Source organism: Charadrius vociferus, unplaced genomic scaffold (assembly GCF_000708025.1).
Source record: "Charadrius vociferus isolate BGI_N301 unplaced genomic scaffold, ASM70802v2 scaffold333, whole genome shotgun sequence".
NCBI classification, from domain to species: domain Eukaryota; kingdom Metazoa; phylum Chordata; class Aves; order Charadriiformes; family Charadriidae; genus Charadrius; species Charadrius vociferus.
The window spans coordinates 1,346,978-1,360,982 of record NW_009647682.1 but is presented as its reverse complement, the minus strand read 5'-3'; the positions used below and the strand labels follow the sequence as shown (position 1 = coordinate 1,360,982).

The 14,005-nt window shown below is 55.6% G+C and overlaps 1 protein-coding gene across 1 annotated transcript; it reads right to left on the bottom strand.

The window, feature by feature from the left end:
• Nucleotides 1–5,746: 5,746 nt before the first annotated feature.
• PTPN7 (protein tyrosine phosphatase, non-receptor type 7) lies at nt 5,747–13,687 on the bottom strand. Its single transcript, XM_009881325.1, has 9 exons — nt 13,557–13,687; nt 12,925–13,108; nt 12,385–12,469; nt 11,616–11,692; nt 9,085–9,222; nt 8,125–8,235; nt 7,370–7,527; nt 6,423–6,536; nt 5,747–5,862 (listed from the first exon to the last, which is right to left on the bottom strand). The coding sequence occupies exons 1-9, from the start codon at nt 13,685–13,687 to the stop codon at nt 5,769–5,771; spliced, it is 1,092 nt and encodes a 363-aa protein (XP_009879627.1). The 3' UTR covers nt 5,747–5,768.
• Nucleotides 13,688–14,005: the final 318 nt, after the last annotated feature.

Genomic DNA, 14,005 nt, shown 5'->3' with positions numbered 1-14,005 from the left:
ACTGCCCAGCCAGTGGCCAAGGTGGCTTGGGTGGCACAGCCACCCCTCTGCTGCAGGTGTCCCCTCCTCAGGTATGGTGAAAGTGGCCATACGGAAGGGCTAGATGCTCCTGAAGGACAATGTGGCAGCGTGACACCAGGGGTGGTGAGGGTGAGGTCCCAGCAGGGACCCCAGCTCCTGAGAGTCAGCGGACAGTAACGGGTGAGATGAGGGTGACCTGGAGTTCCGGCCCCATGGGAGGTGCACCGTGGTGCGAGGGGACCTCATGGGCACAAAGGGGAGCACATTCACCTGCTGGGGGTTTTTTTCAGCCATGGGACCGTCACTGGTTTTGTGGATCTGGAGGGTGGGCTTTGACCTGGCACTTTGCCCTCGGGCCTCAGTTTCCCCAGGTAAGGGGCTGCACGTGCTTTCAGTTTCTCACCCTTTGATTTCTCAAGACCTCTGCAGAGCCAGGAGCCCAGAGCAATGTCATGAGAGCTGATGAGCTATTTTCCACAGGCAGAACGAGACACAATCCAAAGGCATGACCTTCCCCAGGGATGTTTCTATAAGACGTTTATACAACCTGGTGCAACACCAGCATTTAGAGATCAGGTTGGGCCTGGCAGCCCCAAAATCGCCTCCTTTCCACCCAGCAAAGCTCTGCTGGGTTACAAGGGGATGCTAGATGATCCTGCGCTTGGAGTGCTTGTGCTGGCTGTGCTTTTGCTCTGCTTTGCACTTCCACATTGACGCTGACCGCTCAGGGCAGCCCGCTGCCGGCCACGCTGCCCGGCTGTGCGATGCCAATAAGGCTGGGTTACATCCAGGCTGGATTTGAGGCAATCCCAAAGTACAGGCTGACACACAGGGGCATCCGCAATTCCGTTACGCCAGGGTGAAGAGGCAGGACCCTTATTCCAGCAGTTTTTGGGAGAGCCCACATGCAGAAGAGGTTGCTCACACTCCCATGAGAGAGGAGGATGCTGAACTGACTGCTGGGACTGCCTGAGACAAACGCATACGCACAGAAAATAGAGAAACGGAGCTGGGGTTGGATCTGCGTCACAGCAGGTATCTCAGAGCTCATGACAATTAATGGTGGGAAAGAGGTATGTGCTGTAAGTCACTGGGATGCTGCCTCTGTTCTCAGAGACAGAAACCATTTTGTTTTCAGAGATGCTGCAGCCTGCTAAAGATCCCCGTGCTCTCGACGGGAGGCCTAAGGAAGCAGGAATAGCGTTGCTTTCTGTAATTACTCCATTGTAGCTCCTCCTCATACCAGTGAAAAATTCATCGTCACCCAATTCTTGTGTGTAATTTCTGCCTGAAGATGTTTTGGGTTTTGGTTGGTTTTTTTTGGTTTTTTTGTGGGTTTCTTTTTTTAACAGATTCCAGCTGGGGGAATGTCCCTACACCAGTTTGGGGCTTCCCACCCAGAACGCCTGTAGCACTTGAGTTGTTAGCAGAGATTGCCGCCTGATAGCATGTGTGTTCCTGCAGTCCCTGCCAGAGAAACTGGCCATCCAGTGCTCAAACACAACACACCCCTCACAGCAGAGATGGGAGCTGGGTGAGTCCATCCCCACACCAGGAGAGACATGAGCAAATGAGAAAAAAGATCCTTTTCATGTACTGGCCCCCCTCTGCCCTTCCCCATTTCCCTTATCCCCAGCACAGGAAGGGTCTCACACCAGTTTGGGGATGCCTGGTTGTTTCCCGCTGCTTTGAACCAGGGGGTCCCAAGCTCTGCTCCCTGCAGAGGAGCCATGGCAGCTCGTGCGGGGATGCGCGAGGCGGATCTGGTCCCCGCAGCCACACCTCTGCAGCACTGTCCTCCATTGGGTCGCCCTGTGGTCTCCATGCCAGGAGTGTGGGACTGGGCAGAGCATATTGGGCAAGAGCCAGCACCACTCCAGGACCTCTCCAGACAAGTGCATGTTTGAAATTCCCAGAAGGTTTTCATGTGGTTGCTCAACAAAGTTCCTTAAAGAAACTGAATTGTCAGAGCTGTGCTCCATGTTACTGTGGGGTAATGGATGGCCTATTTTCCATGTTCCCCTGCCTCACGGTTTAACCATTGAATTTCCAAAGACCAGCATGAACAGGTGTCACTCTTGTACCCCACAGTGTCCCTGATGCTCCCAGCCATCAGGTCAGCTTGTCTCTTTGGTGCTGGGTGAGGTGCTGCTGAGTGGACCTCGTCCTCTGTGGGTCCTTACCTGCTGCCAGTGTTCTCATGGGGCCTCCACGAGCTCCTGGCACCCCAGCATTGCCCTTGCAATGTCAAAGCATGCCTTCAAATGTCTCCTTTCTGGGTGATGGCTTGGTCCTTGACTACTTGAAGTCCATGAGGATGCTGTTGGAGACTTGTCTGTGGTTACATTGCTTGCCTGAATGGAGAGCTGCTATGGAATACCCAAAAAGCTGGATTTTGGTACATCCTACCCCAATGCCCTGCTATTCCAAGAAGCTGACCGAAGCAGTGCCCTGCTGCAGCCTGCAGTGGTGTGCTGTGTTTGATAGGGACACCATGCAATGCAACGGTGCTCTCCATCAGCTGCAGAGAATTTGGAGCACCTTGGGTCTCCTTGCCACCAGCAACGCCTGCATGTGCCACTACAGCAATTTTACCACGTGGCCACCATGGTTTTTTCTCCCATCCTAGGCAACCTCCAGCTTGGTGAGTTGCAGGTGAGGGTAGGAAATGAATTATCAGCCTGGGAAACCCCGGGCCAAAACTACAGTCACATGGAGAAAGGACTTTTTCTGAACCCTGGGCAGGACCTGGGCCGCCGGTGACATCGCTTGTAGGAGTCTGCAGCCCAGGGCCCCCAGCACCAGCTCCCTACCCAGTTGTCTGGGTTGCACGTCCAGCAAAGCACAGAAACAGCATGAGAAGGAAAAAGGCAGCTGGGTCCATGCCAGGGTTTTAAGGGAGGGGAGTGAGGAACAGGAGCAATCTTGGCCCTGCTGAAACCCCTGGCGAAGCTCAGAGGCTTAATCTCAACCCAGGGCACAGGGAGACATGAGATTTTGGAGTGATTCCTTTCCTTTGCCTTCTGGGCACTGCATGGTCTTTATGGGCAGAGTGAATCAGTTTCCCAGGACATAGGTATAAGCCTGACACAGCCAGATCAGATCAAACACCCTGCTTCACCCCTGACACCAGGTGAGCCCCGGGATGGGGTTTTGCAATAATGCAGGCAATATCCCAGCATAGCCCCGAGGAGTGCTTGGGAAACATAGGGAGGATGGAGAGATACTCGGATAGTGCAGTGGTAATGGCCTGATAAGTGTCTCGAACACATAGAGCTGGTAGAAATTGAGATTGAAAGACAGGAAAACTGCTGAACTGATCATAATCTGCATCAGGCTGCTGAACTGCAAGACTCCCAGCACCCAATGGGGAACCTGAGAGGGGGTGACAACACCCCCTGCCCAGCCACCAGTCCCAGTACTGCTCCTGCGTGCCTTGGGAGACCTTCAATGCAGCTCTCACTGCAAGTCTGCCCTAATAACTCTCCTCTTGATAATAAACAGAAAACATGAGAAAAATGGGGCATGTCCTGCTGTCCAGGGAGCGTGGGGATCTTTTGTGCCATGGTGCAGCCTGCAGTTCCCCCACCTGATGGCAATGTAGGGAGGGAAGACTTGGAAAGGAGGGTGCCATGGGCCAGCTGAATAAAACCTGTATCAGACGAGCTCAAAACTTCCACTGGTGGCTTCAGAGACACCATCAAAGGAGACATTAACTGAGAAGGCAAATTCCTGAGCCATGCTTTGACCTTCAAAAGGCTCCTGGAGGATCTACAGTCTCTTCAAGAGCCCAGGCACTAGGCAGGAGGCCCGCAGAGACCAAAGTCCCCCCATCAGTGCCCAGCTGGGCAGGTTCAGTGGCACAAGGAAGGGTTGACCTGGCAGCTGGTACAGGGAGATTGCTGGAGCAATCCATCATGGGTGGAAGGACATTAGTTCAAATCTAGGGGTTTTCCTGCTGCAGGACCAGGGAGTAGGTTTATTCCTGGTGCTGTGGGAGGGGGCTGTGCCAGTGGAGGGTCTCTCACTGTCTGTCACTCTTCCATCCACTCTCTGAGATGTTTCTCCAAAAGGATTTTCTCCTTGCAGTAAGCAGATGCTTCAACACGGCTTTATAGCGCTATTGGAAGTGTCCTGGCAAGTACTCTATCTGGAGAGTCTGCAAATACATTGAAAACCACTAATAAGGACTACCAGGGCTCAGCAGTACATGAAAATTTCTGTAATATTGGGTATTTTTGCACAGTGGGACATACGGTGCCATACACTCTGCCACTGGGTTTGCTTATGCCCAGTGAGATTAGGGAGAAGAAGCTGACTTTGGCTCACTACCTGTCCCTGGACACGGTTGCTTCACTTGCTTACTTACTGCTTTTATAGAGAGTAAACATAGAGGGACAGGAGAGGAGCAGTGAGGATGGGATACTGATGGGGGGACAACACAGGCCTGAGGATCCCACTCCTTCTGGACTGCAGAGAGAACTCTGCAGAACTGCAGAGTTAAGGATGAAATTTCTCTCTTTATTCCACCATTTCTCCTCCCCAGAGAGCCACAGAGCCTGAGCAACAGGGCAAAACCATCGGGCAGCCATTCAACTACATTTTGGGGAACCTCAGAGCAGTGGAAGGGGGTCCATGCATACAGCCCTGATCCAGGGATGCTCTGGGAGCCAAAGCAAGCTGAGACTCTCTCAGCAAGAGGATTGACCCGTTTTTCCCTGGATCTCACCCACAAAGCGTGCCACATCAGGGCTTCTGGGCACAGGCAAGCACAGGCTAGGCAGCCCTCAGCTCCTTATCAGTCCTCACTGCCCAACAGGCTGTGCAATGCCCATCAACGGAAAGCCAGCTTTGAATAGCTTTAAAATATTTTACAGAATATTTCCATCTCCATGCTTTGTACCAAAATGTTTCTCCCTCTGAAATTTATCAGTGAAATTCTCCCACTGAATTTATCAGTGAAAAAAAAAAAAACAAACCAACAAACCCCAAATATTCTTTTGTTCCGATTTCAGCAAAAATCCAAGAACGCATACCCCCCCCCAACCCTCATGTAAGAAAAGAGATCACATTGCTTGCAAAACTGCAGACAAACTTAGGAAACTCCCCTACTTTAAGGGTGTTGAGAAGGTTTTGGCTGAAGGTGGAGAGGAAAGCAAGCCGCGTTAACAAAGGCAATCAACTGTGCACCTATTGTACTAAATCATCAAGGTATATCTTTAGCAAGAAGAGCATCACGGCGCATGTTGGGAGCAAGCCCAGCCCTGCACGCAGTGCAGCCTCTGCCCACAGATGATACGAAATCAGAAGAGAGGCTCTGTTTATTTGCGGGGTAATTGTACCAGCTCCACGTCTAACGGGGTAAACATTTCTGTGCAGCTAGAAGGCAAACGGTGCTCCCGGCGCTCACCCAGCTTCAGTTCCTCCGCACAGCTTGCTCTTCTGGTTGAGGATAAAACGTTGCATGTTTCAAAAGCCAAAGCTTCTTTCCAGGAGTGAAATCTGCCTTGAGCCAGCAGCAACGGCCACCTCAAGCACCCACTGAATCCCTCCTGGGAACCCACCAAATCCTGGTCGTCCTCAGGGAAGGGCACAATCCCCATGGGTTTGCTCGGCTATGCTCATCCGGGGATGGTTGTGCTGCTGCTCTGTGGCCCAGCAGCAGGAGGGGGTTTGGTGGAGGTGTCTCTGGGGGTGGTGCAGGAGAGGTTGGAGCGGGGAGCTGGCAGCCCGGTGGGAGCCCTGCACTAGTGGCCTCCCGCCTCCGGCAGCTGGGAAGCGTAGAGAGCTAGTGTGTGATGGAGGAACTGGTACTGCTCGCTCGTCTGGATCATCCCGCCTCTGCAAAGGAAAGGCAAGTCCTGCTGACACCTCGCTGAAGCCCACAGCCCCGTCCCTGGCTCCCTGCTCCTGGGGCACAAATATTCCTGTTTCACCCACCATGTCCAGGTACATCAGAAACAGGTGCCAGAGCTGCCCAAAGAGTATTGCCCAAAGAACTGCCCAGAAGCATTGCTGGGCTGTTGAAAATGCAGATTAGCAACTGATTTGGCTCTAATTTTTACTGGTACGTCTCCTTGAAAAGTGGCAAAATTGAGTGTTTCTGAGTTTAGTGGCTGAGCTGGAAGGAGCAGACCAGCTGCCAGGTTCAGAGCTGCTCTCCTCTCCCTTACGTCCTCAGGTCTCCAAAGCTACAACAGCCTCGACAGCAAAACCTGCCCAGCACTGGGCAATTGTTTGCTGTCACCACATCTGCATCTTTCAGCAACCCTTCTGGTTTCCATCAAAAATTGTTCCCATACCCCCTCGCAATGTCCATCCCCACGTCCCCCCTGCATCCCTCCTCCCAGGCTTGGCAGCCAGCAGGACCCTCCAAGGAGCAGCCTGCCCTGAGCACCCACCTGTCTATGCGGAGACGGCACACGATTCCCAGGATGTCAACCTCCCCCTTGTCCTTCAGCTGCTGGCACCCCATCCTGGTAGCGATAAAGCAGCCCGTCCGGCCAATGCCTGCGCTGTGGGACAGACACAGCTGTGCTGAGCACCACCAACATGCACTGCCTGGGCCTTAGTGTGCCTGAGCTGGGCATACTCCCAGTTTGGTTTACTGCCACTTCCTCCTAGAGGGATGCTGGGGTCCCACTCCCAGCTGCGAGACCAACTTTCTCACCCAGGCACCAAAAGATGTGGGCTGGTATCATTCTGCCACGGCAAGGGAATCTTGCCATGTTGCACAGCCCAGATGAGGTAGCTCTGGAAGCACAGACCCAGTCTGTGCCCCCGGTCCTTGCGCAGTGCAGGGGTCTCTGCAGCCCCCTCCCAGCTCTGCTCTCACCCCAGGCACCCAGCGGTTTCTCCTGCGGCATTGCGCACCACATGTGTTGCCTAGGGACGACCGAGCTCTGCTCCACTGTCCCCAAATTCACTTAGCAGTGAGAGAAAATACACAGAGGCCCTGTGGCCTCCTGCAGGAGGGCCACCCCAAAAAACAGCTCCACAGCCGAGCCTCAGGCCGTGCTTGGTGGCAGAGGAAGCAGGAGCCGTGGGTCTGGTGGCTGCGTCCCAACCCTGCGGAGCTCTCCTGCTCCCACCTTGCCGTCCACAGACCCAGGTACAAAACAGATTTCTTTACAAGGCAGTATACACCATGCTAATGCCACCATCCTGATGCCAGGACAGGAGCTGCTGGCTGAATAACTCTGCTCCGGGGATGCCGTGCCCTGGGATTTCTGTGCCACAGCGGGACCAGCTCATGAGCATTCACATGTGGGATTTTCCCCTCTGGCATTTGCGGGTTGACCCCAAGGTGAGGGACACACAGGGGCTCAGGTGAGGGGAAGGCTCTTACCTGCAGTGCACAATGATGGGCCCTGGGCTGGCTGCGGCCTGCAGAGTCTCTTCCACCTTGGACACCAAGTGCAGCAGGGGCTTGGCTGACTCGGGCGTCTGCTGGTCCGGCCAGGAAGGGAAGAGGATGTGTTTGACCTGGCGGCATTCACCTTCAAGCTTTTCCAGCATGGAAGAAAGAGAAATCAGGATGTGGAGGAGCACAGACTCGTTGGGCCGGGCCAAATGGAGTCCAGCTCAAGCAGAGGCTGGGCAGCCTGTGGCCATCTCATCTGCTCTCCTCCTAAACTACTCTTGGAGCCTCTGCCAGACACTCAGGAGACACCCCAGGAAACGTCCCACCCCAGAAACTGAGAACAGATACGGAGTGTCCCAATACTGTCCCCAGTCCAGGCAAAGCTAGCAAGATCCTTTTGACTAGTGCCAGCCCAGGGTGACTACAGAGACCCCATGGGGCAGAGCCCAACGGCACAGTGCAAACAGCAAAGGGATAATAAAGAAGCTGTCCCCAGAGGACCCCCTCTCCGCTCCCCGTCAGGGCTGGGTCCTGCTCCCTCTCAGCCTTCTGGGGCAGGCAGGAGCTCTGCAGACCCCTCCTCTGTCAGGGGGGCCATAAGACCCAGCTCTCCCAACCATGAACCCTCTGCTCTCCTGTCACACAGCATTGCCATCTCACTGGAGAGCTTGGGGGTGTTGGGGACACTGTCAGGCCCTGCTGGGTTCCCCCTCTGACCCCAGGATGGAGCTTAAACCCACCTGGATGGAGAGATCCCGGACCATGTACTCCACACACTCACTCACGCCCTGCACGCAGATGGTGAAGGGGCCATAGGTGCCCTCCTTCTCAGGCCAGTAGTGGACACATTTCTGAAAGAACAAGGCAGGGTTTGTGGCTGTGGAGATGCTCAAGGCACCCACTGGATGTCTGAGCCATGCTTTGTTCAGTGCTCTTGGGAAGGGGGATCACCTGAGGAGGTGCGGGGGAGTGGGGAACGTGGATGTGGAGTGACACAGAACACAGGCTAAGGATGGGATAGATCCCTCTCCCCACATCTGCTCCCCCTGCACCCTTTCCCATGCCCTGCCATATGGCTTTCAGACCCCAGGGAGTCCCCAGGCCCCACAGCAGCTTTGCTGGAGGGCCCAGCAAAGCTGCTGGAGGACCCAGCCTGGCTGGTGGAGGGCACAGGGATGCTGCGCCAGCTGGGGAGAGAAAGAAGGAAGGAGAGGGTTAGTTCCCCCAGGCCGGTGTTTCTTGAATGTGGAGCCAGGGATCCCAGCCAAGGCACAGGGTGGCTGCCACAAGGGCACAGTGCTGCCAGCTCCTGTCCCAGCCTGGATCCACCAGCTGAGAGCTCCCAGCCCAGGAGGAAAGCTGCTCAGCACTGGAGGGACTCTGCTGACCGCTGCCTCTGCTCCCTCTCCCAGGAGTTGCCCTAATCTCTTTATCCTATTATCCAGCTGGCAAAGCGTGCCCAGAGCATGAGAGGCCACGTGAGGAAGAGAGGCTTTTCCAGATGGGGCCAAAGCTGCAGCCCTGGGGCTCTCCTTCTCCGAGTGCGATCGATCAGGGGTACCCTCTGAGAGCAAAGCAGAGAAAGCAAGTGGGTGCTCAGACCCCTCATTTGGTCTTGCATAACCCTTTGCTGATGTTATTAGCCCACCCCACCCTTTGCTGGGTGTGCTGGGCCTGGGTCTGGGGAGGGACAACCGTACCTCTTTGCGCTCCTGGAGCTTGGTTATCATGACGATGAGGGGAACCTCCTCCTGCCACACCATCTCCCAGAAGTCGGTCACAGTGTTCAGCATGGGTCCCTGGGTGGCAATGTACTCCCGGGGCCGCCCTGCATAGCCCTGCCGAGCACATGGTCATCAGTGACGCTGGGGGGACCCTGATGTGTGAGGGGAGACTATCTCCAGGCCACCCCAGTCCTCACTGTGCTTGTCATCCTCTACAGGTGAGTGACTGAGCCACACAGGCTGTTTAGGATGATAGAATCTTAGAATGGTTTGGGTTGGAAGGGACCCAAGCTCCTTGCAAGCATCCCCAGGTGACTGATGTGACAACTGCCAGTGTGGTGGATGCCTTGGCGAGCCAGAGCTCATGCAGGGACAGTGCTTCTCACCAGAGGCATTTCCCCAAGAACAAGCAGAAGTCATCAAGCCCTGCTCTGGCTGGGAGCTGGGATAGTCCCAGCTGGGTCCCACCAGTCCTGCCTCCCCGCCAGGCTCAGTAGTGGACATGGCAGTGCCCAACAGTGGGAAGGCTGGGTCTGGGAACACCTGGAGGGGTGGTTGGCACTGCACTGGCCCCTGCCCTCCCTCTGCCCCAGGCTCTGTGTCACAGCTCCAAGCATCTTCTGCCTCCACGGTCACTTCCTCCTCCATTATAAAGTTGCCAAAGAAACAGAAAAGCTTGGAGGTGTTTTGAGTCCTCCTCAGCTCCTGCTTCACACCATGGCCTCACAGGCAGTGCTGCTGGCCCAGCAGAGAGGAGAGCATGCCACAGCAGCAGGCAGGAGCTGGAGGGCAAGCCCAGACAGAGGTGTGGGAAAGCCTTCTCCCAAGGCCGGTAACGTTACTCCACCTCCCAGCTGGAGATGCAGTTTGGCAACACAGCAAGGAGTCAGGGACCCCACTGAGGCTGCCCTGGGGATGCTGGGAGGCACCCACAGCACCCACAGCTTTTGGGAAAGTGAGCACACAGGATTCAGGGCAGAGCTTTATATCTTTGTCAAATGAGATCTCAGTTAAAAAAGCACCCAAACCCCTGTGATTTAATCTGAGTCTTTCCAGCAATCCTGTTAACGGCTTGGTCCCACAATAAGTTGCACTGGCCTAGCCAAGGGGCAGGAACATTTTCAGGAGCATTTTGTATAGCCCTGTTCTCACACCTCAAGATTATTTTTTTTTCCAGAAAACATGGTGTTCCATTCAGAAGGAGACTTGCAGTAAGACCTGGAGGTGTCAACACTGTGAATTTGCCCCCACCAGCTCCTCGTGCTCAAAAACATTTCATGAGATACAGTCATCAGGAAAAACACGGAGTCCCAGGAGGGGGCTGATGTGATCAAATACCTGCAGAGCTCTTCCAGACTCGCTGTGCCTTCCAAGCATGCCAGAAGCAGGCTAGGTTGCTAATTTGCTGATATGCCCACAAATTCCTGCACTGTGACACCCTTGGAGAGGTAAGTGGAAGGAAGGGGTCAGGAAATACGAGCTCCACACAGGGACATGTGGGCACACGTGGGCTCAAGTGTGTGCACATATATGTGCACGTGTGTGTGAGATAGGGATGGACAGTGTTTGTGCATTTGTGTTAGTACTCGTGAGAGACAGAGAGGGTGCCATGTGCTCATGTACAACCTGACGCATGTGGGCAGGGTGATGGTGTCACTCAATGTGAAGTTGCACACTGCCAGGCTGCTTCAGGAAGACTACTCTAAAAGTAGTCCTATGCTGCCCACGTTCAAACCATCATTTGGACCAGCAAGCCTCCCAACAGTTTTAGGCATGGTGCTCCTCTGTCCAAGCCAGATTTTGACCCTCACCGCTGTCAGCTCACACCGCTGCTGTCTCTGGATCACACCCATGAGCACCATCAGAAAAGAAATGCTACTAAATGCCCTCCAGCTCCAACCCGCACCCTCAGAACACCTTCGGGGGTCTGTCCATCCTACCAGAGGGCACTTTAGTGGGCTACTTTTCTGAGTCCCACATTCCCACATTCTCCTTGCTGCCACACACCCAGCGTGGCTGCAGACCCACCTCTGCTTCCCATCCCCCCTTGCCTGTCCCAGGGGGAAGGGTGCTGAAGCAAGATGAATTGCTCAGAAAGAAGCCTACCAACCAGGCAAAGCTGGTACCTGGCTGACCCAAGTCCCGCGGCCTTGTCAGACAAGGGACAAGTGCATGAGGAAGCGATGGAGAAGCCACTGCGAGGGATCCCATATGTGTGCTCAACTCCCCCAGGCAGCTGGAGCCAAGAGCAGCCACCTTATGAGACTTCTCCACCAAAAGGAAAGTGTGTCTGCCCTGCATGGATGGAGCCGCATCTCTCCAGCTCAGAAAGGGGTGGCAAATTCAGACTGCTACCCCAGGGCAGCCACAGGACAGCGGGTGACAGTCAGTGCCTTGGCATGTGGGTCCCAGCATGGCACCTGCAGCACCAAAGAATTTGCAGCCCGATGCCCTGTGAGCCGTGGACCTGGGTGACCAACCACTCTCCAACCAGGCAGGACACTCACCGTGATGTAGTTGGCATTTATGTAGCTGTCTTCCTCCTGGTTCCCTGCCCTCCTGAGACAGACTCGGCTCTCAGGATCTGAAAGACATGGCAGACATTACCCCAGGGACAGTCTTTCAGAGTCTGACTCTGCCCATCCTCCCTGCCTCAGCTCCAGCGGCTGGAGACTGAGTCCCCCCAGCTCCATGCCATGCTCAGAGCTCTTCACACCACCTCCCAGGCCCTTCTTGCCCCACTTCACCCTCACTACTACGGCAGGATACTGCCAGCCATCCCCAAATCTGCCTGTACCACAGCATGGGGGTTAACTCGCCCACCAGGCAATGACACCCCAGGGCCTTTCCACAGTGCCTGACTAGAGCACAAATGAGTTCCTATACAGTTCTCAGCCTTTATAGCCCCGGCAACATGCCCCTGGGACATGCAAGGCCACCGTGGTGGCAATGCACAACCCAGGCTGGGCTGTCGTGTGCTGCACACCCTGGCAATACACCCCACGGAGTAGCTCCCCATAACACAGTGTGCACCCCCTGCTACACAGCACCCACCTCCTACAACATGGGCAGCAGGAACAAGCATGTCAGGAACACCAAGAGCACCCAGGAGTGCCCACCCTGGTGGCACGGCTGCTCTGAGTCACCCCTCTCCCACGCACAAGCACCCACGCACAAACACCCACGCACACCCACATGCGCGCGTGCACACCCCCCCCAACACCCACCCCTTTCCCTGCATGTGACACCTGAGCAAAAGGATGCAGTGGCACATACTGGGGAGGATGGTTTTGTATCTGTCCTTGGAGGCATGTCCAGGGATCTCCAGCTCCTCCGGACTGACAAAGTTGGGTGGGATTTTCTGCAGGAGGAGAGAACAATTGTGAGGGAAATCTCATTGCTGCTGCTTGTGTCCCCTCGTCATGGCAGAGCTGGTCCCCCAGGCAATGGGAGGCTGACCCTGGGACCTAACAGCATCACCAGAGATGTCAGCTCCTGGCATGAGCCCTGTTCTTACCCCAGATGTGGTGAGACAACTTCCAAAGAGGCCACCATGGGAGAAGAGCTTGACATGGGAGGAGGGACAGGCTTTCCAAGGACACCAGGGGGACTTGTGAGCACCGGGGAGCTGGCAGCCAGAGGATACCCAGGGCACCCCTCCCCCCTGGTTGCCCACATCATCTTCCCTGCCACTGGTGCTGTGGGCACAGCTGGGCTTGAAGCCTCCCTTGGAGGTGTCCACCCCTGCCAGTCCCCCCCACCGCCAGCCCCTGCCATTCCTTGTGTGAGGAGGGAGAGGGGAGTGGAGCATCACACCGAAAACTCCTCCTGGAGCTGTGTCAGGCTCTGGGCGTGTTGCTGGAGCTCCTCTCTCCTCAGCACATGGCTGGACGTCCTCAGGAACTTCAGAGTGATGTCCCGAGGTGTACAGACAGGCTGGATGGGCTCCACACTCCCCAGCGAGCTCATGTCCAGCATCAGCGACACGTTGGAGCCCCTCCTGTGAGGCAAAGGTGTCCCTGGCTGACCCTCTGCCATCTCGGGACAGGAGGGCAGCCCGTCCCGCCACATCATCAGTTAAAGCCACCCCACACCAAGCAAAAGCCAGGCAGGGAATAACAAAGGATGAAAAAAGGGGTCAGGTAGAGACCTCAGAAGACTGGTGGGGGCAGGAACAAGGAACTAACTGGTCATTTGGCCTTTTCCCTGGAAAGCCCCCAAAGGACAGTGTCTAGGTTTGGCCTGGGCTGGGCTGGGGGGATCAGGGCTGCCTCCATGCTCAGACCTGGTGTCTGCAAAAGTCAGCAGGCAGTGGGCTGGCAGGGCTGGGCTCGGGGAAGGAAGTTTGGGGGAGCCCAAGGCCTGGGGATGAGCAATGCCCTGGGTACCCACCGTCCGGGTTGTGATGGGCAGTGTAGGGTTCGGCTGCAGGCGCCATCCAGGCTCACCTCTCCTGAAGACGCACGTGCTTCCTTGCAGAGGGACTGGGCTTGTCCGTATTCTCCATGTCTACCACAGCTGCCTGGGCTGTCAGGCTGCCGTTATGAACTCTGGAGCACACCAAGCAGGCTTGTACCATGCTGCGGCAGCCTTGAAGCCCTCGTCCTGAAGCACAGGGAGTGGACGCAAGGGGGTCTCAGCTCCTGAGGAATCAAGGAGCCATTGGAGGAGAAGCAACTGGAAAAGACAAGGCAGATCTGAGGGGTGCCATGATGCTGGGTGGATCCCCTGGCAGATGGTCCCTAAGCAAACTACAGGTTTCAGGTCCTCAGCTGCCCTGGAACCAGGGAGCCCAGCCCCTGCATCCAGGAGAGTGGCATAGGAAGAGCTCCCACAATGTTCACCCTCCAGTGTGCCTGCAGCACTGCAGCCCACACAGGCACACACTGGTGACGCT

What these genes read in the sequence shown, in the direction of transcription:
- PTPN7 (XM_009881325.1), bottom strand. Translation starts at nt 13,687, where the DNA reads ATGGTACAAGCCTGCTTGGTGTGCTCCAGAGTTCATAACGGCAGCCTG. An exon ending in TCCGGGATCTCTCCATCCAG is followed by an intron (nt 7,528 to 8,124) that starts GTGGGTTTAAGC and finishes ATGCTGGAAAAG; the next exon opens with CTTGAAGGTGAATGCCGCCA. An exon ending in TGCCGTCTCCGCATAGACAG is followed by an intron (nt 5,863 to 6,422) that starts GTGGGTGCTCAG and finishes TTTCCTTTGCAG; the next exon opens with AGGCGGGATGATCCAGACGA.